Source organism: Xiphophorus hellerii, chromosome 17 (assembly GCF_003331165.1).
Source record: "Xiphophorus hellerii strain 12219 chromosome 17, Xiphophorus_hellerii-4.1, whole genome shotgun sequence".
Classification (NCBI taxonomy): domain Eukaryota; kingdom Metazoa; phylum Chordata; class Actinopteri; order Cyprinodontiformes; family Poeciliidae; genus Xiphophorus; species Xiphophorus hellerii.
The window spans coordinates 11,506,526-11,531,110 of NC_045688.1; the positions used below are offsets into that span (position 1 = coordinate 11,506,526).

The 24,585-nt window shown below is 39.8% G+C and overlaps 1 protein-coding gene and 1 long non-coding RNA gene across 3 annotated transcripts in view; one reads left to right on the forward strand and one right to left on the reverse strand.

Moving 5' to 3' along the window:
• ccdc146 (coiled-coil domain containing 146) overlaps positions 1 to 24,585 on the reverse strand; it is a 64,413-nt gene that overhangs the window by 5,830 nt on the left and 33,998 nt on the right. For both annotated transcript variants that reach the window (XM_032588974.1, XM_032588973.1), the window contains exons 8-23: positions 24,075 to 24,302; positions 23,826 to 23,915; positions 23,004 to 23,103; positions 20,999 to 21,091; positions 19,972 to 20,139; positions 19,649 to 19,737; positions 17,769 to 17,933; positions 16,958 to 17,033; positions 16,256 to 16,404; positions 15,942 to 16,170; positions 4,143 to 4,253; positions 3,911 to 4,048; positions 3,208 to 3,333; positions 1,490 to 1,588; positions 1,067 to 1,168; positions 831 to 965 (exon numbers count right to left, since the gene is read on the reverse strand). In XM_032588974.1, the coding sequence (XP_032444865.1) occupies positions 831 to 965; positions 1,067 to 1,168; positions 1,490 to 1,588; positions 3,208 to 3,333; positions 3,911 to 4,048; positions 4,143 to 4,253; positions 15,942 to 16,170; positions 16,256 to 16,404; positions 16,958 to 17,033; positions 17,769 to 17,933; positions 19,649 to 19,737; positions 19,972 to 20,139; positions 20,999 to 21,091; positions 23,004 to 23,103; positions 23,826 to 23,915; positions 24,075 to 24,302 (2,098 nt within the window). The remainder of the gene's footprint in view (positions 1 to 830; positions 966 to 1,066; positions 1,169 to 1,489; positions 1,589 to 3,207; positions 3,334 to 3,910; positions 4,049 to 4,142; positions 4,254 to 15,941; positions 16,171 to 16,255; positions 16,405 to 16,957; positions 17,034 to 17,768; positions 17,934 to 19,648; positions 19,738 to 19,971; positions 20,140 to 20,998; positions 21,092 to 23,003; positions 23,104 to 23,825; positions 23,916 to 24,074; positions 24,303 to 24,585) is intronic.
• LOC116736488 (uncharacterized) lies at positions 4,101 to 6,747 on the forward strand. The gene is made up of 2 exons (XR_004342574.1): positions 4,101 to 4,209; positions 6,393 to 6,747. It is a non-coding gene; the product is annotated as an uncharacterized LOC116736488 (long non-coding RNA).

A 24,585-nucleotide genomic window follows, 5' to 3' on the forward strand; every position in this document is an offset into this window, starting at 1 on the left:
ATCAAGTTCGGGTCAGAGCAGAAGCTGACGAGATGAAGGTTTTTGACTGGAGACATGAGACAAAAAACAAATATGACGGCAGGTAGCTCGTCAGCAGGGCAGCCTTATAAATAAATACAAGCCAGTGCTGTTGTCCCCTTTGCTTTAGTGAAGGCCATGAGAGCAAAGCATAAAGCGCGTGATGCGTCCTGAAGGCAGCATTTGTAGTGAAAGCACTTTGAAATATTGCATCCAGACAATGGAGGACCAGAGGGAGCTTCATTCACATAGATAATGTCTCTATAGTTCAACACAGTCAGGGAAGTTGTTTGTTTGCACGAGATTTTCCCTCCCAAACAGCTCGAGACAAGATTTGTGCTGATGTAAGAAGCGAGGAACAGATTTGCGCTTTTGTAACAGATGTTCTATACAGGGGAGAGGAAGGCGGTCATAAATCCATATGGCCAAATATTTGTACACAGACAGTTTGGTTTTTTTTCCTGCTGACGTCCAGTTGCTTTTATGCTCCAAGTTTTGAGAATGAACTTCTGGGATGCTCTTGAATTTGAACGTCTTTGGATTCAGGAGAATTAATATGGCTTTCCATTATTTTGGTGAGTACTAAAAGTTTGGATATTTGTCTACATTTTATTTTCTTACTCACTCCCCACCTTTTTAGTAGAGGCAGCACGTAAGCTGCTTTTGAAAATGTAAGAATAATGTTAGTTTGGACACTCAAATTAAAATGAAAGAACTTTGAGTTGGGACCAAATAACAGTTTGAGCTTCAAACATTTGCTGGGTTATTAAAAGATTCAGAATTTGATTTTAATAACACTCAGTCCAGGCTACCTTCTCTGATGTGGAGAGGTTGTTGAACCCGTCGAGTCTGGAGGTCTCTGCCTGCTCCTCCGGCGGCTTCGACGGACCGGCCTCCTGCTCCGCTCCTTCTCCCTCCGGCTGCTGCCGACTCTCACGCTCAGGCAGCTTCGAGTGCACACAAAGAACAGGGAGAAATTAATTGTGCATTTGCGGCACACCTTTTAAAGTTCACGAGGTAAAATTCTAAGTCAAACATTAGCATGCACCTCCTCCATTTTTCTGTTTAGTTCTGAAGGTGGCGAGGCCTTGTCCTCCGACTTGTTGGCCTCAACGATGCTTTCCAGCACCTCGTCTCTGGCTTCCGACAGCTGAAGGATGCAGAAAAATGGAGTTAGTAGCAAAAAGGCTACTATGCAGCACAAATCTAATGCTACTTCCTCTGTCGGGTGGAGAAATTAGAGAGCCAGGGATTAAATAGATAACAAAACTCAGCACCTTAGAGGGGTCACTAAAGCACTAGCTTTGGTTCCTAACCTCTGCCCTTTTTTCTTGCGTCGACATATGACATTAAAGACTAGCTGCAATTTTCCCAAGTGCACACAAAAATCAGGAAGAAATTAGCTGTACATTTGGAACACGCCTTTTAAAGTTCATGAGGTGAAATCACAAATGAAAACATTAGCAGGCACCTGCTCCGTTTTATTGTCGAGTTCTGAAGGCGGCGAGGCCTCGTCCTTCGACTCAGACTCAACGACGCTTTCCAGCATTTTGTCTCTGGCTTCTGACAGCTGAAGGATGTGGAAAATTGGAGTTAAAGGCAACATATTGACATTTTATGCAGTATGAATCTAATGCCACTTCCTCTGTCGGGTGATTTCCCCTGCAGAAATTAAAGACGCCCTTTATCCAGGGAGTAAATAGATAAAAACTCTTCACCTTACTTTTGGTAAATGTAGTGCGTTGATGGGAGCTTCTTCCCATTGGGTGAAAAGTCTCTGGGATATAAGGTGAAGTCAAGACACAAACGCTTAAGACAGCAGATATGGAAGTGAAGCGAGTAAAAAAGAAAAGATTTATACACATCCATTCTTTTCCAGGCTGAAATACGGTTTTATTTTGCTTTTTTTAGTTTTTTTTTAGAGGGTCCATACAAAATAATAACTTTTAAGTGCTTTAAAAGTCGTGCAACATCATCTGTAACTTGGTAAGACAAAAGAAGAAGAAAAAAATTAGGAATCAACACAATGCTGAAACTGGCATCAAGTCATCTCATTGTTTTCTAGCATATGAAGAAGATCAGCACTTTTCTAAAAATAAGAGGTGTTAAGCCATGACTCAAACATCTACTGAAATCAAACAATGCAGAGAACATTATGTAAAGTCTTTAATTTCTGAATGAGCGTGCATTCGGTCTGTAAATCTTTCAAGACTGTCTGGGAACCCTGGAGGAAGCTCTAGGAAGATGAGTCAAGAGAGCTGGAGAGAGAGAGAGTTGAAAGGCGCAAGGTGGACGTTTTCAATCCAAACCCTAAACCAACACACTTAACCCAAAAGCGCTGCAGCCGGGGAGCGAGAAATTGGAAGAGGTTTAGAGCGGCGACATGAACCCACCAGAGCCCGAAAGGTTAACTGCTTACATCAACAACGGGAAGCGAAGGGAAGAAAAATCAGCAGTGGATACCAGGAAGTCAAAAATGTAGTGTTTGAGTATCTGAGAATCAGCTGAACCACTGGGAGTTCCACGTACAAACATATTTCTGGCTTACAGAAAATGGTGAGGAAAAAAAAAACCCAACTAAAATAATCAGAAAACCGAGGCTACAACTTACTTCACCACATCACTCAAAGCTTGAAGTCTGCGCAGACCCAGGACAGGAAGAAACGAAGCAAGCGAACGCTTAGCTTGGTTTTCAGATGTTGAAGGAATTCTTACAGTTGTCATGGTTACGGGGGTCACTAAAAACAGAACTCCTGCCTCGGTTCTTAACCTCTGCCTTTTTTTTTTATTCCTTGCACTGACATACGGATAATGAAACAAATTATACCGGCTCTGGTTACCACGCGACCAGTTCACACATGAAAACACAGATTTAGCCATGCAACTGACATCTTGCTGCACTGCAGTTGCTAAATATTAATGTTTATTCCCCAGCGAGTTCACTTTCCACGCAACCACCTCTCGTTTCTCTGTGCCAGCCCTGTTGTTTTTCCACTGTCAGTGTTGAAATTTTATAACCCAACTGAAGATTTTTTTTTTTTTTTTTTTTACCTCTTAAATTAGTTTTACTTTTAAAAATGAGCAGCATAAACGAGTCTGCGGCGAAGACTGGAAGGAAAAGTGCAGCGTGAATTTGCAAGCTTTAAGCACAGTGTGGCCTGAATGGGTGAAACAAGGACCTGGCCTGACCTGCTGCTCTCTCTCTCTCATCTGTCGGCGTTCAGACAAAGCGACTGCCTGCTTCATGGACAGTTCTGCAGAAACGGCCATCAAGCAGAGGTTGATGTTGAAGATTTTGGCCCGTGCCTCATTCAGCTGGAAACAAGCAGGGAAAAGCAAATATGCAGAGGTAAGGTAAACAATTTATATTCCTTGACATTTTTTAAAAAGTTGCTTTTATGCAATACATCTGCACAAATTAGTGAATAATTGTGAAAAGGGAGAGGATAGCTTAAAACGTTTTACAAGTATGAATGTGAAATTAGCATCTGGATTAAACTCCCTAATTAGCTTACTTATGAAATGAGTCAGTTGAACTGGCTCACTTCACTGTCCACTTACAAAAACACACACACAAATAACTGGGCTGCAGTGATGTTAGCTTCATTTTTAAACCTGGAGCTTAAATTTGACTGTAGGGGGGGGAAAAAAATGGATGTCATGTGAACCACATCCATCTTTTATGTCTCTGCTTCTGATGAGTCGGTGGCAGGGATGAGAAATACTGACACAGCAAAAAGATATAAAAGATAGAATGAAATTCTCCCAGAAATTGTCTCACAATCGTGACTACAGTCTACTCTCTACCATGCTATAAATTCAAAATGTTATAGCAGAATAAATGTGCAAAATTAAAATCTGCCTATGGTGTCTTCCAGAGCGTCCGGGCTACCTTCTTTGCCACGGAGAGACTGTGGACCCTGCAGCTCTCCGCCTGCTCCCCCAGCGGCTTCGACATCCGGGTCACCCGCTCCACCAGGAGTTCTTTTCCCAGCAGCCGACGCTCGCGCTCGGCCAAATTCACCTCCAGCTTCGAGCGCACGCAGACACCGGGAGAAAAATGAGCTGCGCATTTTGCAACTCGGCTTTTAAAGTTGCGGGTGGAAACGTTGGCATGCAGCTACCTGCTCCATTTTCTTGACGAGTTCTGGAGCCGGTGGGTCGTCGCCCTTTAACTCCCGATATTCAAGGGTACGAGTCACACTTTTCAGGGTCGCGTCTCTTGCTTCTGAGAGCTGAGGGATGCAGAAAATTGGCAAAAAAGACAGAAGGCGTTGATATGCGTATGCTTGTATTTTTCTCAAAGTGAGCAAAGTTCTAGCTACTCCCTTTGTTGAGTGCTTTCCCTTCGCAGAAACTGAAGATATACTACCCTGGGATTAAAAACAGATAACAAAACTCGACACCTTTCTTTGCTAAATGTAGCGCGTGGATGGGAGCTTCTCCCCACAAGGTGACAAGTCTCTGGGAATGAGCGATAAGAGAAAATAAAGTTTAAAAAGTGCCTCGAGATCCCTGAAAGGGATTAAGCTTTTTTTTTTTTTTTTTTTTGTTTCGTGTCATCCCTTAAGACAGCAGAAATGAAAGAGGGAAGCAAGTAGAAGTGAGATGAGTCAAAGGAGCTAGATGGAGAGAGAGAGGCAGGGTTAACGTTTTAGATTCAGGCCCTCAGCTGACACTCATCCCAAAAGTGCTGCAGTCAGTCAGAGAGTGAGAACCGAAGTTGCAGGAGGTGAAAAGTGCTGACATGACTGAAAGGTTAACTGTTCACATCAATGGAAGGAAATTGAGGTGTAAAAGTAGAAGAAGAAAATATATACCAGTAATAGATGCCAGGACATCACAATGAAGTGTTTACATTGCTATATTATCTGCAACAGATTCATTATACCAAACAGCCTGCAGCCTTTCTGTACTGATGGAAGTTTGTCAAAGTACATTTTACTCCGGTTATGAGGATTTAGAGGCTTTACAGAGTTGCACCCACTCACAGGGATGACAGACAACGAAAATGTGCAAAAAGGAAAAATAACTAAGAGATAAAAATTTGTACAAGCTTGTTTTTTTTCCCCTCCCCGGTTTTGTTTAAACAAGAATAACTAAAGGCAATCCCAAAGTTTTGGAAGTAAGAATGCATACACCACTTGGAAAAAGTACAGATTTTGCAGAATACCGCATCTGTGTTAGTCTGAAATACCATTCTCCCAACCATTAAATCTATGTTGCCTCATACCAGCGAAGAAAAAAAAAAAAAAATCAACTAATGAGTCCATTTTCTTGCAGAACAAGTAGGAAAACGATTCAGTTTCCACCTGTAACCTAAATGCAGGAAAGGAATAATTTAACCTGCAGCTTTATATCTCATCCAAACTGCTATTTCAGATGAACAAGGCTGCATTCCATCAAAATAAAGGTGTTCCATATATAAAAGAATATGAGCCTTGGGATGATCAAGGAGCCATGACGGTGACAATGAAGAGAACATCGGTAGAAAACAGAACCAAAAAAAAAAAAAAAAACGATCAGAGAGAAAATATTGGACACAATATTCTGCTGCCCGTTAGTTCTGGAACAGAGGAGGCTGACAGCGGAGAGACCGAAAAGCAAGATATGCTCAAAGAGTAGGCAGACAGAGGCAGACGGACTTTAAAGAAATGGAAAAGATGGTATGAAGATACATTTATAAGAAAAAATAGAAAAGAGAGGGAGCGAAATTGAAGAAAAACTGGCCCATGTATGCAGTTTGGGACAACTAAAGCTTGTTAGTGGGACCGAGTCTGTCTGGCATTCATCATTGTGAAGTTCAAATTCTGCAACAAATAAGGCAAAAAAAAACCAACAACCCATTTCCAATGAACATGCAAATGCAGGTTGTAGAAATGCATAGTTATTATTCAAATAACTGAATATTTTGCATATTTTTCCCATTTCCGGGGGAGATATAAAAAAAGGCCTACCCTGCAGAGTCGTTGCACAGGGCTCAGCCAGACATTACAGAAGTAAAAGGCATTTGTTTGTATTACAGCATCTGCCTCGCTCGCATGTTTTAGTTGAAGCTGATAGCTCACTAGTTATGTTTAAAGTTCTACAATAAGACATGTGCAAATGTGGAAACCTTAAAAAAAATCCAAACTTTTCATTATCAGAAGCACTTTAACCACACAATGCATTCTTATACATTAGGGTGGGCAGTAAGTAGGAAGATGACGGCTCATTTAAAACATACCTCCAGCTACTAGTTTACACTGTTCCCCTAACTTTTGCCGTTTGACCGTAAATAGATGGAGACAAGCCTGCGGGGATTTGTTCTGAGCCGCAACATAAATAAATAATGACTCTTTTACATTTTCTCTCCTCTGTGCCCAACCTTTCAGTTCAGCATTACCGTCCCCTCCCGGAACCACTGAGCGCACACTGAGGCAGCAGCTTCGCGTCAAACAAACAACGCGTGAGGAAGTGTAAGCAGAAATTGCTGTGGGATTGTGTGTTTGCAGAAGAAGAGGCCCTTCTCAAAACTGAGGGGAAAAAAAAAAAAGTTGTCAAAAGAGTGTAAAGTGTAGTGAAAATCTTTGACAAAATACTTTATATGATACTGAGCTTGTTGAGGTTTGACTATGTCGCGGTTTTCTAATTTCCAACGCCGAAAAAAATCCCTCCTGAAACTTTCCTTTTTAGTGTTTTTTTTTCCCTTTTCTTTACAAACAAAATAAAGACATCATAAATATTAAACAGCGTTTTAATGAATTTGTAATTTATTGGAACGTTTGGTCAGACTTGATGAAGACAAAATACAGCAAAGGTGGTAATAGCTTCTTATGATTCATTGTTTTTTCTGAAACTCAAACGAAATTCCAGGAGAACAGCGAACTTTGATCAAGAAGTTACTTGGGAAGGGGAAATCATACGAAACGGTTCAGAAAAACTAGAGACTGCAAAGTCACGGTACGCTGTGGCGTCATGTTCTTCATGCAGCACATGCGGGTCACAGATGTACGATGCAGGGTTTCCCCCAGAAAGCTTGCTAAGCCCGGTGCTCGGGGCAGCAGGGCGGTCATCCAGCTGTTCGCCATGTTTTTGAGGTAAAACATGTTTATAGTCGACAGAAAATGTGAAAATATTACTCGATAGTTGTGTGTTATTGGGAGACTGGAAGATTAATACCTAAACACCTACTATAAAATCTTTTTTTAAAAATTATAAGCCCACCAGGCTTATAATTCACTGAGGGAAACCCTGTGATGTTTAGTGAAATCATCCTGGGCTGGCTACCTGAGAAAAGGTCATCGAGCCTATCATCAGTTTATTCAAGAGGCCAATATGTATTTTACCTCACTCCTATAGATTAAGAAATTAAATTTTTATCTCGTCTAAAGTGTCGCGTTCTCAGCCCACCTGCATGAATTGAAATAAAAGTTGCTAAAAAGGATTTTCAACTTTTCAAATGTGCAAATTATTATTTTTTTTAACTCAACTGCTTGTGACAACCGCGGAACGTGTTAATCAACCACTCTAACTCCGCTCTGAAGCTTTTAATGCTGCTCAACGTCTTCAGTTCGTCGGCAGCCAGAATAAGACAAGCGTGTGGTTAGATCTGATTGATGCGTGTCCCATCTGCACCCAAATCCACCCGCAGTCACTTAAACGCGTCATGATGGATGGAATGCAGAGCGTCTCCATCAACCTCGTTCTCTTTTCTTTGCTCACGCATCAATCTTCTTTTCTCCGCAGTTCCATCACTTGTAGCCTTTTTTTTTTTATATATATATCCGTCCTTTTAATGTCTGTCTCCTTGTATCCATCCATCCGTCTCTGTGTCGGTGTCTGTTGCCTGCCTCCTTGTTTTCTTCATCCGACAGTTACAAATCATTGCTGGGCTTTTGGCTTGTGAGTGCTGTAAAACATTGTGGAGATGACAGCCTCCGCGCCGCTTTCTAATTTGCATTTCATCTGCATAATTTCAGCTCAGCGAGTAGTTAACACGGCGGCTTAGAAAGCCACACAATGGGACGGTACACCGCACGTGTTACCATAAACTTGAATAATTACCTTATTTATTAACCGCGTCCCAAGCTCGAGCAATTAAGAGCCTCATAATAAATACAAGACAAAGGGATGGATTAATAAAGCAGAAAGGTCACATATGTACAAAATAAAGTATAAATTCTAATAAATATGGACATGCACAGTGAGACCGCCAACAATAAATAGATGCAAAGTCTCTATGGAGGAGTTATTGTCACTAGTGAGCTTGGTCAGCACTCGAACCGCAGCAGAATTACATTTTGTGGTCAGACAATTCACAGCTTCCCAAGCTCTGTGTTTACAATCACTGAATCTCAGAGCGAAGTTATTATCATAATAACTCTGCTTTAACAGTCCAATTTCAGCTATGGATGTGCCAGATAATGCAATTAGAAAACAAAATAAATAAAAACTCTCACTTTGTAATCCCCAACAAAGAGGGCAGTTGTTCTGTCTAGAAATTGTTTGCAGAGTTGATGTGATGAATAAAACTAGTTTCCCTCAGAGGAGCTGGCCCAAGTGGCAGCAACCCAACCCTGGAATAAGTGGAAGATAATGGATGGGCGGATGGGTTCCCTGCTTTAAAACGGGCTTTTAATGCTACGCATCAAATGTTCACTCGGTTTAGGGATGTAACAAAATCAATCCAGAAGCTTAATGTAACCTAGTTTATGCTTTTCAGAAGTGCTTCGTATCATTATCCTTCTGCAACACCAAATTGAGCCTGAGTCTCAGGCTCAATTTGACTGCTTTGGCTCAACCCAAAGCAGTCACCTAAATTCGAATGGAGAGGCTGTTCAGGAGCAACGTGCCACCGACAGAGTCCAGTCAAAAGAAAGAAGTCCTCGCTACGACGTGGATACGCTCAAACACTAACAAACTCAAACACCATTTGATTTGTCCAAAGTGCTGACGAGACAAAGTTAAACGTTTGGGAAGCAGTGCCAATTTAATGTGAGCCTTAGGGGCACTTGCCCAGGGCGGCACCGAAGAAAGGATCGCACCAGCAACATGTTTCATACAAGGATAACTCGTTCGTTACCTCACAAGGGTAAACAGTGCAAAAGACAAGTTACAATGTCTGGCCGAATTTAGTTGACATTTTGAAACATAAGTGGCCGATTTGCTGCTAGTAGCTATTACAGCACTTGCACAAAGTAGATGGGAAAATAAAAGATAACTACTTTTTTTTAGCTTTTGTTGTTTCATTAGGAGAATTAATCTACAGAAACCGAGTTTGGAATCTTCTGGAAAATTTGCCTCGTTAGCACTCCAACCTTTACCCAACTCAAATTTTGTGGATTATAATTAAAAGTCAGATCTGTTCCAGGAACTCTGAACAGCATTTAGCTGGGATAAAAATCACATATTGCGCCATTGTACCATTGACGGCTACATATAAAAGAAATTCTGTTTGGTTTATTTATATAGCACCAATTCAGAACAAATGCTGTCAAACACAGATACATCTTTTTTATGCCAACTGGTAAAAATCCTTCCATCTAATGAAACTCTGGACAAGAATTTATCACCAGTGGACAGTCGATTGCAAATTTCTACAAGAGGGAGGTTGAAACACACAGACAGACACTTTAAGCTGCATCATACGTGGAGAGAACAAAGTTTATAACAGCAATAGCTCAGCTGATGGCCCCCTCTGGGAAGGTGTCACAGCTAAGCAGAAAGGCTGGGCAAGATGCAACTTGTATGAAGAAAGTCAGGATAAAAACAGAGAGAGAACATCAACGGTTAATGGCAGAAATGACTGCAGATAATAAATAACTGGACAGCAGTAGGGGAAAAAATGTGAGAGGACATGTGGTCAAGTATGTCCTCCGTCTCCCTAAACTCCTCCAACTAAAAGCTTAATAAAAAAGGAAAATTTTAAACTTGGTCTTAAAAGTTGACAGGAAGTCCGAATGACGAACTAAAACTGGGAGCTACTTCCACAACCTGACAGCTAAAAGATTTGCCTCCCGTTCTACTTTTAGAAACTCTGGGATCCACCAGTAAACCTGCAGTCAGCGCACTAATAAAATTGAAAGTAGGACCTCTCCTTTTAACTGTTGCTGCAATATTCATGAATGTGCGGAAGGTTTTTAACAGAAAGTCTGACTTTCTAAAAATGAAATGGGCTAGAAATCAACGTAAGTAGCTGAGGATCTTGGGAAAAGGAGACTAAAAAATAAAACTAAAAGAGCCAACTGACCCATAAATCTTGCATTGTATTTGTGTTGATGTTTTTCTGATCCAATTAGGTCAGCATTGCAATACCAGCCAACTTAGTAGCACTTTCTAAGCTTTTCTAGCTCCTGGTCAGATGGGGCGTCTCTGTGGAAAGTTTGCATGTTCTTCTTGCACTTCCATTTGTTTTCTGCGGTGGCTACTTCTTCCCTCCCACAGTCCAAAGGCTCGCATATTTAATTAATCTGGCAATCCCTGCTGAGGTGTCAGAGTGACTGGGTGTGAGGGAGAGCGGTTTGAGTTAGACTCATGATGGCGCCCTCCGACGGCACGCAACCATGAACAGCATAAACGCAGTTTCAATTAATCTCTCCTTTTTGTCCAAGAGTTCGTTCAATTCAAATCAAGGCTATTCAGTCTAAAGAAATGAATTTGGTTTAATCACTTTTTAAGCTTTTATTTATTTTTCTTATTCAATTACAGGAAAGGAAAAACATTAAAAAAAAATTTTAAAAAGTGAAAAATAAATAGATGGAATCTTTCAGCTTTGATTTATTTGCTACATCACAAGTTGTGTTTTTCACCGAATTCCTTGATCAGTTTGGATTTTGAGCAATAGAAACACCAAGCAGGGTCTAAATTGCTATATTGCTCAGCTACTAGTGGGGAATTAAAGTGTGATTTTGACATGCCTCGAGCTTTTTCACATTTTATCACGTTAAAACTCCAAACTTGCATGCTTTTTATTGGGATTTTGTGTGACAGACCAAAGCAATGTAAAGCATAATTTAGAAATTCTTAAAGGAAAACACCAACCCTGTACCCTAAACATACAGCCAGAGTTAAAATGGTACACTTGCATTCAAGCATATTTATATGTTCAAATGGCTTAGACCTTCATCTGTTTGAGTATCTTTGGCAATATACACAGATCCAATCTGATTGTATGTTTTTGCAAGGAAGAAAAGGTAAAGAGTTCTGTAGGTTTGTGCACAAAAGCCGGTTTTGGGCATATCCCAAAAGAAGTGGAGCTGAAATTGCAGCAAAACATTGTTCCACAAAGTATTGATTCAGGAGGGACTGGATATAAAACGAATGGCAGACAACAGTTGTCAGAATTTTTTATAGAAATGAAAAACAAAACAAAACAAAAACCCAGATCATTTTCCCTTTTTATTTATACACTTGTAAAACCCAGACGGGATAAATTGCAGGGATTAATTATAGCATAGATTCTGACTTGGAATCCAAAAGTTTAATTTGTGACAAATCCAGGTAGTCCTTTTATCCTACATCGCAAAAACAGTTAGCAGGCAGAGGAAGTTCAGAGATAAAAAGGTGAGCTGCCCAATGAAGCTCTTGGGTGTAGAGACGAGTTCTACACAACGTGTTTTGCTTGGGCCTTCAGTTTCTGTGCATTTGGTTTTGCTAGCTTCCCTTAACCTGTCACATAAAAGTGCCCTCACATCCAGCAGAGCCACAATTCACACTGGGATTCCCCATGACGATAACTTCCAGACAGGTTGGAGAAAAAAAAAAAAAGATTTAAGAGAGGAACAAACAAACAATATGACTCACCACCATGGGGACACTGCAGTCTGTCAGTAGCCCCACCTGCGAATAAATCTCACTCCATTAATGACTGTGTGTGTGTGTAGGGGTGTGTGTACGTCTGATTCTCTCGCAGCACCGCGAAGCAGAAGCGGAGCGTAACTAGTCATTAGACAACGTTTTTTTTTTTAGCAAAATTTAGCCGCTGCGAAGCTCTCCGCGCGAATACCTGTACGGGATGTCAGCCTGCCAGCGTCTCGTAAACGGGGCAGTAAATTCAGAGGCAGACAACAACCTCTGTTTATTTTGCAGCAATTAAAATTCCTCGGAGTGATGAAAGCCTCAGAGTGTATTGAACTTCAATAGTATAACAGATGGCCCAATTTATCTTTGTCAAAATTCCCCATCAAAGGGAGGGGGGTCCATCTGCAATGAACAGATAAACTGGTCACAGATGAATACAAATAGACAATATATATGATAAATCGACGGCAATGCAGTCGCATGGAGATTGAATTCACATGACGACTGAATAGGGTTGGCAAGTCTCCTGCAAAAAAAAGAAAAAAGAAAAAGAAATCCATGATTCACTTTTTGTACCCAGGGGAGGCTGTACAAGGGAAAGGGTGTGATTGAGAAAATGATTTGCTGTTTACACACAGAAGAGAAGAAGAGAAAAATAAACGACTGGACGGCTTGATGGATGGAGCCAACTGCTGATGAATGGGTGGACGAACGGATGAGGGATAAACAACCGCCGCGTGAATCACACAGTCCTGGAAAAGTATTCACACCCCTTGAACTGCGAGGTTACAGCCACAAACGTCAACGGATTTTATCATTTGTTGGACAAACAAAAAGAAGTGCATAATTGAATTCACCCAACAGTTTATGACTGAAGGCAACTGGCTGGACTAAAATATGCAGATAAATCAACGTAAAAGGAGTAGAATGTAAATGTGTTTATTTTTTTAAATTAAAACCACATGTGCTACTTTGAATTTGATTCATTCCATACATCCCAGTGAAATGCATTCAAGTTTGAAGTTAGGGCGTTCCTCTTTCTGAGACAATAAAGTCAAAACAGAGCTGAGATTTACTTTAAGGTAGAGTCATAGAAGTGGATTAATTAACAAAGTGGCATTGAAAGCCTGAGGGTCAGTTTATCTGAACACAGAGAGAGAGAGGGGAAAAGAAAAAGGAAGAAAAAAAATGGGAGAACTCTGTTACATAAACAAGGTCAGGCCATGAAAAGTGAAAGAAGTTTGCACAGATGAAGCCACTTCCACTTGAATACACGCCTCAAAGAGACGAAAGGAGCATTGTGCAAAGCGATAAAAGCAGGGAGATTGCTATGGATAAGAAAGTAGATATATATTTCAGCAACAAAAATAGATGAAACCACCAGCAAAAGCCAAAAGCAGATGGAGAACACCTGCATTTGAGAAATTTGAAACTCCGATGTGACGCTGCAGCACAACCAAACCCTCGATGGAAACATCAGCAAGACAGCCAGTTGTGGATCAGTATGTGTGTATCTGTCTCATTTCTCTATGTTGTGATTTATTCACGTGTGTGTCTCGGCCGTGCCCGTGGGAATCTTGTGGCCTAGTCTGTGACTGTTTGGGTTTATCCCTCCTGGCTTAGATTCTAATCTTGTGCTTTACATCCACCTCCGTTCTGAGCTGTGCTAGCAAGTTTCCGCTTCTTTTCGAAGCTACAGGAGTAAAAAGCAAAACATCGGCAGCCGAGGACTGAACGCTAAAGCTATTCAAAAGAGCAGTTAATGTTGATTGGAATATATTTGCACATATTCTTCAACCTAAAAGCAATAAATAAATAAATAAATAAAGTTACAAAACAATTGTTCTTGTAGTTTTACTAAAAAACCCCTCGGTTGCCCAGATTTGTATTTAAATAGTGTTTTTCTGCCCATGTACAGTTTGCCTGCATTTAAAGACATGAATTATAAAACATAATATGTTTATGTGAATTGCACAAAGGTGATAAATGTCAATTCTACAAGATAAGCAATGACTGTTGGCATTAAATATTTACCATCTCCTGATTGCAATGCTGGAAGGAAAGTTGAAAACTATTTTCCGACTTTACAAAAACCGACGGATTGTCATAAAGATGCAGGATTCATCTCGTTTTACAGCAGTCGCTGCCAGGCGCAGTTAAAATTTGAGGTAATGAAGAGTTGAAACATTGTAGAAAGTCGTTGTTCTCCTCCGTTTCACATTGAAGAACCTTACAACTATTAAATATACCAGCAAATACCTGCAAGGATTAATGAATACAGTTAAAATAATGCAACAGCTGGCTCAGGCCGACTTGGCTCAGTGTCTTCTACATAAGGTCAGGTCTTATTAAGGGAAAAGAGGAGTCCTGCAAGCACCAGTCTGTCTGGGACCAACAGACGGCTGCTTCTTTATGTCACATAGTGAAAATAACAGGATTTTAATTGAACACAGGACACACAGTCCTTCCCTCTCAGATAGTAAATCTCAAATCAGGGCAGTAACATTTTGTACAGATGACATCTGTCTTTGAGTGAGTCATGCGGTGGGATGAATCATTTCCCTCCACTTTGCAATTTGTGTCCGATTGACAAAAAGATACAAACCTCATTGATTTAGAGACGGCGGCCCAAAAGGATTTCCTCCCTGGAGGAAGAGATGTCGCAGTTGAAGGGCCTGGTGCTCTCCTGTGAGACGCCCCTTACTCTCTTCCTCTACACTAGTGGTTCTTAACCTTTTTTGAGGTACCGAACCCATCAGTTTCATATGCGCAGTCACCGAACCCTTCTTTAGTGATAAAATACTTTTTTTTTTTTTGCCAAATTCAAGACATAGGTATATGTTTTTTTGCAGGTGCACAAAATGAGCCGTGCATGAACGTCACCTTTGCTCAAAGAACAAAACCATGAACTCACAGCAAGTTACAGTATGACTTTATTCTGGCCCCCAAAAAATATTTCGGCCCCATAAAAGAATTTCAACCCCCCCAAATTTTTTTTACTATTTTACTAATTAAAAATAAATTTGGATTTTTTCAAAGAATGAAATTTTTTTTAATAACTTCATTTTTTTAATTTTAAATTTAATTTGTTTTTTTGTCGTTTTGAATCCACAAAATACTTTTTTGGGGCCAGAATAAAGTATTGCACAAATGACATACCTGCAAATCAGTGTGACTTCTGCTGTTGTCTTTGGGAGACCAGTTCAGAGAGGCGTGGCTTCACCTTGGCAAGTGCATCTTCAGAACAAAGTCTGTTCATTTTCCTCTTTTTTTGCTCGACATATTTAGTATGGGTTAAAATATTAAGAAAGAAACCACGCGACGTACAACTACGACAGCCGCTGATACTGCGCGCACTAAATTCCCCGCAGCACTGATTGGCCGAGCAATGTAACATGATCCTCTGCAGCAAGTGATGGCCAAGCGGGGCGCGTCATCACAACTTTACACAAGTGTGTGTTTACCTCCGCGGCAGAGGCTCCGCCGAACCCCTGAGACCGACTCACCGAACCCCTGGGGTTCGACCGAACCCAGGTTAAGAACCACTGCTCTACACTATTTTCAGTTGCAGGAGGTCCCATCTTTCATTTTGACTCCCCACCGTTTTTCCCCCCCCCTCACCTCTAAAAACAATTCAGGAAAAGGTTCAACAAAAAAAAAACGGGAAGAGCTTAAAACGCATTCGCAGAGACGTCAATCACCAGAAGCTCCCCTGGAAAAACGCTGCATATATAATCATCCGGTTCGGAGCAACCTTCATCTTTTGAACAACCACGGGAAGCACTAATTGACAGGTCTGACTGCACCCTGATAGGGTTCCTAAAATATGAAGCTGAACAGCATCCAGGAACACTGATGGTCATCCTCATGCCAGTATCCTGCTGGCACACTCCTCCTTGATTAGAGGCTTTATATGCACAGACAGCCTTAATAGTACCAACCCATTGAAAATGCTCATTTATTACAATAAAATACCAGATGGAGGCCCAGACATCCAGGCATGAGCCAAAAAAAATAAAAAAATAAAAAATCAGAGACAGTTCCCCTTCACTGTCCTTTGACGGTTTGTTATCCTGAAAGTGTTTTTGCTGATTCGATCGCTTCAGCAGACATGATAGTTTTATACACTGCAGTTTTTCTACCTCGATTTGCAGCATGATGATCTCCTCCTCCAGTTTCCTCTTGAGTAACACCTTCCTCTTCTTCAGGTCTATTTGCCTCTTCTCGTCGTTGATCTCAATCTGCAGTTCTCTCACGTCCTTCTCCACCGTCTCGGTCGCTCTGTTGCTTTTGGCGACGGCCGCCTCCAGGTCCTTCACCTGCTCATAAAAGTTAGACAAAACTTTGTCCTGCTCCAAGAGCCGCATCCCCCTGTGCGCAAAAGAAATAAGATCATTAAGTACGATAGTCTGTGGATGGGAAAGCTTCTACCTGCACATGCAAGTTAGAAACTTACAGAAAATTGCGTCTTTGGATGGCATTCTCATGACTTCTCTTTACTTCCAGAAGAATCCCCTCGTGGAACTTGATCATTTGGGTGAGATTCATTAACTCCAGTTTGTTGTCCTCATGCTGCTGATGGATTTGGTGCCGTTTCCATGTGAACTGGAACAGAGTTAAAATCAGAATGACATTTTTCACCCTTAACTATACATTTATATGAGGCAAGGAGCAAAAAGGTTCCAGTTTGGTTAGAAAGCAGCCATATCCTGTAATCATTTTGTCCTTGCTATATACTTCACAAACACTGGACAACAAATTGTTAAAGCAGTTTCAGCTTGATGTAGAAATGTACTTTAAAACCGTAGGGGTCGGGATTGTTAAGCAGACCGCAGAGAAGTCGATAAACTTTTATAAATTGCCTTGTGTGTGATAAACGTTCGAAAGCCTCGTAAAAAGACACAAATAAATACTGGATCTACAGTTGCTTACAGATTTCAATAAAGCCATCCAAAGTGAAAAGGAAAAAAAATAAGGGTTGGAAAGTTGGTTCTCACAAAAACAATGCTTTGATACATCAGGAGAAACCCGGAGAAGTTTTGTACTGCTCTCATTGCTGTGAATCTCAATATTCGTTGTTGGGTATTGACTGTTTCAGTTTTAGACAGGTGATGTTCTGATGGGTTTTTTTTTTTTCTTCCCGTGTTCGAGTGCAGACCTTAGAGATCTCATTACGCAGTTTCTCCCTCATTTTGGAGCTGCTGGAGACCTTCATGCGAGCCTTTATCAGTAATCTGAAACCGACAGATATGGAACAGTTCAGCAGGTGCGCTCAGTGTAATTTATTTCGTCAAGTCACAACTAAACCTTGATACATTTTATTAGGACTGTTGGTGATCGACAAACAAAATAAAACCAATAAACTTATTTGTGATTTAATATCCTGAAGGTGTGGTCTTCGTTCTTGAACTCTAACAAATAAAATCCTAAATGTAACCAACTGCCTCAACAAGGCACCAACATGCAAAATGTTGTGTGCGCACAAAAACACTTTGCACATCTCTAAGCACACCCTGCAGATAGTATCCCCACAGCATTATGCTATGGGGATACTATCTGCTAGCAGGGACAGAATTGGTAAAAATGTTCAAGATTTCTAAAACTAGTAAAGATTTACAGTTATAACTGCAGCAAAAATAATTGTTAAAAAGTATTCACTCAGGTAGGCACATACTTTTCAGATTTATATATGTGTGAAAATGAATATATATATATATATATATATATATATATATATATAAAACTTTCCACCGTTCATTTATCCACTAATTATGCTTTAATATTTCACACCAAACCCCATTAAAAACAATAAAGTTTGTAACTGAATGTGGAAACATTTGAGAGACATGACATCTTTTGCATGTCGCCTATACAATATGTAGAGCCAATTCTTCTGGATGAAAATTACTATGGAGGTTTGTGCTGCAGCGATGTCAACGCAAGCCACCTGCTCAAACGCACGAACACACCTGTCCTTGCTGTCAGCGACGGAGCGCAGGACTCCCATCTCGTTTTCAAGGATGTTAAGTTGCTCCGTCAATTCGGAGATCGTCTGTGAGGCGATCTGCTTCAGCCTCGCATAGTTATTCTTCTCTTCCAGGAACTTGTCACACAGTTTTGAATACTGTGATATTCTGAGAAGCAATTAAAAAAAAAAAAGAAACGCAGAAGAAATAAAATAAGGTTTAGCGCATTGCTTCTGTTCCCATCAAAAACAACTCCAGGGTGCGTTTTATATATATGTCTGTAGATGCATCTCTTTAACTAAAAATGGTTCTAAAAACCATTCATATATCATTTTTATTACTTTTATAGCTGAGCTTAGAACTATGGCTCTCTTCATCTGTTTTTTAAAAAAACAAGACGTCCATGAATGCGTCTGAAACTGAGGAAAATCTTTGTTGTCGCACACAGAACGCGAAAAGTCAGACAGAGAATTATAGAGTGGCTGCCTAAGAAGTCGGTAGCGATTCAGAAGCCACAAATGTAAGTCCATAAGGCTGAAACTTGTATGGAATCATTCAGGGAAAGTGCCGGCTGAGAGCAGCAGCTTAAAAGACTCAACAAACCAGCACTCCGTCAGAGGACATGAAAAGCATCTGTAAGCTCAGTGTGTAAACCACCACTGTGCGGAATGACAAATTATAGAAAAAATTGTGATAAAAAAATGCAAAAAGTCTGCTTGCATTCAGTTACAAGGCAGTGATAATCTGACGATTAGCCTCAATGATAAATATTTTCTCAACGACTAAAGCATCTACATTAGCAAACATTTTAAAACAACAACAACAACAACAACAATGGAGCAGTGAATAGAAGCAGCTGAATGTCTCAAGAATCTTATGTTGTTGTTTTTTTAACCTTAAAAAGGTTTTCCAAAGCTAATGCAACACATTTGGTGGAGGGAAGGGAAATTAAAATTAGGTTTTACAATCTGTCATTAATTTGGCCCAGACAGAGAAAAAGCCAAAATCAAAAACAATACAGTTGCTGTAGCAACACAAATCCCACCTACTTTTCATAGACGGAGGACCAGCACGCAATACGATTATATTTAACATCTTGTCCTGAATTTTCGGCATTACTAACAAGCAAACATCCGTCCATCAAGCACATTCCTAACAAGCTTCTTTTTTTCTGGTCGCTTCTCATTTAAACATTTGGGTTTTTTGTGTCAGAAAAGTTTCTTTTTTAATTAAATCACTCAGGTTTCACACTTAAGATTTTGGTGTCATCCAGCTCTAAAATATGATTATATTTACCCTTTAAAGTATTTATAGCATCTTGTATATATATATATATATATATATATATATATATATATACTGTATATATATATATAAAGAAGTGGTGGCTATTTTTGAGGACTCTGTCAATAAGGCAATATACCATTGAGGTAATCTTGATTTCCAATTCATTACAAATGTTCAGTGGATCATGAAATTGTTTCTACAAAAAAAAAGAAAAAAAAAGAATCTTCACGCAGGATGACACTTTACTCAGTTACAATTTAAAACTCATGTATGACGCGGCGGCGTGTGAATGTGCGATCGCTAAATGAGAGAACCAAGAGAGGATAAACAAAAAAAAAAAAATTATCCTCCTGCTGTCTTTTTGCTTTTGGGAGGAATTTATTCCACGTTGGGCGAAACGGCATCAGTATGTATTCTGCATGCCGTGACCTTAATGAATGCATTGGAGAAGCCTGTTGTTGCGCTGCGGGGCGTTGTAGGCGTTGGATACGCCGAAGTATGACCAATTAGTAGGACATGCTTTTCTCTGCAGCATCATCCTTGCAGACACACACACACACACACTTGCATATTGAATATAGAAATGAAAACAACACCTGCGCTGAAGCACGGCGTTGAGCTTGTTGTGGTCCATGATGATCAGCTCTCTCTCTCTAAGCTCCTCCTGGATGCGCTCGCTCAGTTGCTGTGGGTAAATTTAAGAAGGTAAAACTCCAGCATCATCACTTCTGTGTGGGTTTTATTTATGGTTTTCTGAAACCCCATTTCTCCTTCTGGCTGCACATTCTTCAATATAAATAAAGAAAAGTACCCTTTCTGACATGTTGAATAGATTAATATATATATAAACACACACACACACACAAAAACACAGCAAAGGATGTTCAATTTATTTAAATTTGCCTGTGTGAGTTAGCACCTCTGCCTTGAGACGTTCCCGGTGCTTCTTGCTCCGCTCCTCCGCTTTGATCTGTCTTAGACATCTCAGGTTATGGAGTTCTTCTCTGAGGTGATTCGACTCCCTAAGCAGCTCTTGAATCACCCCGTTCTGATGCTTCTTCTGGTTTTCTTCTTCAGCCATAGAAACCTGGATGGAAACGCGTTTCTCCAGTTAAAAGCCACGTGAACAGTTGGGTGAAATTGCAAGATTAATACGACAAGATGTCTGAAATGCCCATTAACTGAAGGAGAAAAGATATCTTCTTCACAAATAAATCGCTAAAGGCTTTCTTTATGACATCTTTTAAGAACATAGAATACCTAAAATATGCACACAATGGAATTTACTCATAAAAGCAGCCAATAAAACTATAGCAAAAAAAAAAACAAAACAAAGGAAGGAACACATGAAAGAATAAAGGAATGAATGAGGATAGCAGAAACGAAGGAACCAACAAATAAACAAACATAAGATATGTTGGGACAAGAATAAGAAGAAGGAAAAATTACAATCAGGGAAGGAGGCTAGAAAGGGCAAAAATGAAGGACACAAAATGAAAAGATAGAAATGAAATGACAGAAGGGAGGAAAAAAGGATGTAAGGACAGAAGGGGAAAAGGACAAGAAATGGGAGGAAAATGGCAGAATGAAAGGAAGGACACAAAAGGATAAAAGGATGGAAGGAATGAAAAAAAGACAGAAAAAAAGAAGAAAAGACAAAGAGAAAAGGCAGAGGGACACTCAAACCCTAAGGATTGCTACTAGAAAGTAAGCAAGGAGACAAGGAAGGAACAGACGTAATGAAGAACAACTTTTAAGCAGTAGGATAGAGACTAATGTCTGGAAATACAAATATTTCTCTGCATTCGTAGATGTTGTTTTTTTCTGTTCTATACTTATCCACTAAAACACAGAAATGAAATTCCAAACTCTTCCAAGCCGTGTAGGAAGCCTGGGCAGAGCTGAGACCGCTTCAGGCTGTTGCTGTCACAGGAACACATCCCCACCTGCTTTTCAAAGCCGGCTGCGAGTGCATCAATCTCCTTCTCCAGCTCCATCCTTTGCCGAGCGCTGGCCTCTCGTTCGGGAACAGCATCCAGCTGAATATTTAGAGCAGAGCGCAGTGGAAATCAAGAGCCTGGTTAAAATTTCATCTGGATGCAAGATCTTTCATCTGCCTAAAGTTGGTCCTGGATCTCAGCAGCGGGAGATGGTTACATGATGAGATACGGTAGAAGTGTTTTCATTTGTACCGTCACCTTGATCCTAATGGGATGAGCTGTAGAGCAGCACACTTCAAACAGGCGAGTCCGTTCACAAATAAGGGGATATCAATGCCAAATGCATGTTTTCTTTCCTGACAATATGATTTTGTTTCAGCCACAGAAATAGTTTGAAAAAGATGTTGCGTAAATGCTAAAACAAAACAGCACGCTGAAAATATTAAGCCCATTAGTTGTCAACGGTTAGCTCAGAACGAGATGCGTTTCTGTGGTAAACCAACAGATTCCGCTGAGCAGACATAAAGAACTAATTTACTAGCAGAAACGTGAAGGCCAGTGACGGGAAAACTGACTGAATCATTCCCTACAGCGCAGTTGTTTTCTGTTTTGCAGAACTGTGAATTCCCCGGTGGGTCACTGCGATTTCCTCTGCTTTTAGTTTGAGCATGAGAGATGTGCTGATGCATTTCCAAATGAGGCTGATCCTAAAAAAAATCTGTGTTTAACAGTAAAATGACGTGTAGATTGGAAATACTGGCAGGCCTGCTCACAGCGTATGGCGACGTTAATCAAGACTGTAAGCATTTTTTGGTTCCAAAGCCTGGGAATCTTTCCTGAACTATTTATAAAAAAATAAAAAAAAACGACTATTCTTTTTTAATTTTAGCTACCGGTGTTTGTTTTAAGGTTAGAGGTTCAGCAGGTACTTTCAAAGTGACAGATTCTCAATTGAACTTTGACTGGGACACTTTAGCATATTGAAAATGTTTTGGTCTAAATCAGCTCCAAATGCGCGTGTGTCTCTTTAAACTCTTCACTTCTTAACTTTTGGCCAAAAATGTGAAACGGATTAATGTTTAAATGTTTTAAAATGTACAAGTAATAAAAAAAAATGCTAGCCTTAGCAATTTTTCTAAGCATTTTCAATATATTTATGACATTTCCATGAAGAATGACATTAACTGTGTAGGAATATACTTTTTTAATGCAGCCTATAGACATCTCTTTTGTCCATAGGCTGCAAACTACAGACATATTCAATACATTGTGTTCAGATGAGACACGATAAAAATGACATTCTGAAACTAATAACCTTATAGCAGGTATAAAACGTATGTTTCAATAAACCCAAATTTCTGTTTAAAAAGTTTTTATTGGTCTGATATTATTTCTAATTTTAAATGTCATTTTTATTACCTGTAAGAGGCAAACTATCATATAAAATGGAAATAGAGGCTTTCAAACATACATCTGTGTGTAATTAATCTATATAATGTGTTGATGGAATAAATGGGCTTTTCATTAATAATCTGATTTACTGAACGGTTCTGTACTGTACGTGCTCTTTTGTCATTTTCTGTTAACATTGTTTTTATGTCCCATTGAAGAAAATGTATTAGGTGTAAAAAAAAAAAAAAAGGTTTATTTCAGGATTGTCATGATTGTCACACATCTTCTCATTAGCTTTGACAAACTTCATGGTTCCAATTGAAAAAAAATACTTTCCCACAGAATAATGCTGCCTTTACCATGTTAGTAAGAATATATATATATATATAAATATATATATATACAGCATATATATATATATTTATTATATTTTATTTTTTTCATGGTTTTTCTGATCAAAACACCGTTGATGCATTTTTTGTGTCCTCTACAAGGCAAGCACAAAATATTTTCTTCTTCCCCGTCTTCCACAAACGCTATATTTGTGAAAAACAAACACACAGCAATTACATCAAGATTTTTTATTTCTTTTTGCTATACATAAAAATATTTCACATACCACTTGCGACTGTATGTTCTTGTAGACGGATTGCGTGCACGCTAGCTGCTCAGTGGCCATGGATACGGCATGCTCCATCCGTCTGAGGGCCTCCACCTGCCTGAGGAAAAAAAAAAACACAACATATGAAATATTTATTCCATCCATCACCAGGCTCTACTTTCTATATCTTTCCACAAGAATTCTAAGTTGATAAAAATCGCTGGTTGATATTGTTCATGGATTCCTTCCAGATCACAAGACGGGCAATACAGAGAAATGGAAACAGATTAGATTTAGTGAAAATAACCCCTAAAACTCAGTTCTAGCCGCCATCTGTTTAAAGCTGGTTTGCTGCGAATAGTTTCTTACCAAACTGTTCATAACATTTTCACACATTACAAGAACGTATTTTATTGTATTGTTTCAGGATTTCAAGTAAAACCTCTGCAAGCTAGTCTATTAATTCAAAGTGGAAGGAAAATACTTCTCTTTTTTTTTAAAATAGTAACAAATACAAGTTTAAAATGTGCCAGACATATTTAGGTCTGGACCAGAACCATCTGTCACGACACTAACAGCTACAAGGTTCAGATTAGAGCAACTATTGAAGGCAACTTTTCAGTTTTGCTCTATGATAATGCCGTTAACTTCAGAAATACAAGATTCACAAAAAAAAATAAAACCTTTAGTCTGTGTGATCTGTGGAAGACAATGACTTCCTTTCATGTTGACTTGAACCTGTGTACTTCTGTAAGGCAAAATACCCAGAAGGAAACAAGAAGGAGTTCCTTCCTCCTTTTTGTTTTGTTGTAAAAAGAAAGATGGATTCTGTATACCTACTTATTTTTCTGTCGGAGCTGCAAAGATCGGCTCTCGTAGAGCTGCTTCCTATCAGTCATGAGGTTGTGCATCTTCATTTCCAAAATACCCCTGGATAGAAAAATAAAAACAAACACGCACGCACATTAACATGAACAATACTATCCTGCGACATTTAAAAAGATGGAAAATAAAGCAGTGCACTCTGGTAAACACAGTTAATATTTCATCTTTTTTTTAAACTTAAGAGAAACAGAAAAAAGTTTCCACCTGCTGCCCATTAATTCAGACGACTCCTCCTGGCAGATCTCCTGCTTCTTCAGTAGCTGTCTGTTTTCCGTCTGCCGCGCCGCTACCAGAGCCCTGAGCCGCTCCAGCTCCTGCATCACCTCCTCCCTCATCACCTCCAGGGACTGATTACCCTCATTCGCACTCCTCATCTGATGCTTCGTTTCTGAAAGCTCTGTGTTCAGGGAGTCCATCTTCTTCATTGCCACTCTGGTGTTTTAATTAGTGAGATGAGAAAAATGCGTATACAACAAATTTCAGGCAGGTACTGTGAGGGCGTGTATTGGCAAAAGTCATCGTGCAAACACAACCACGGGAATCCTCCGGCTTTTAAATTTCCAAGTCATAGCTTATGATGCTCACGAAGACAGGTCCCCAGCCTTACTTGAAAGCCAAATATAAATTTAGAATCGGGGGAAAAATAAATAATTAATGCCAGAGACACATGGTTGAAATAGTTTCAGCCTGGTGACATCTCGCATGACTCAGGTTA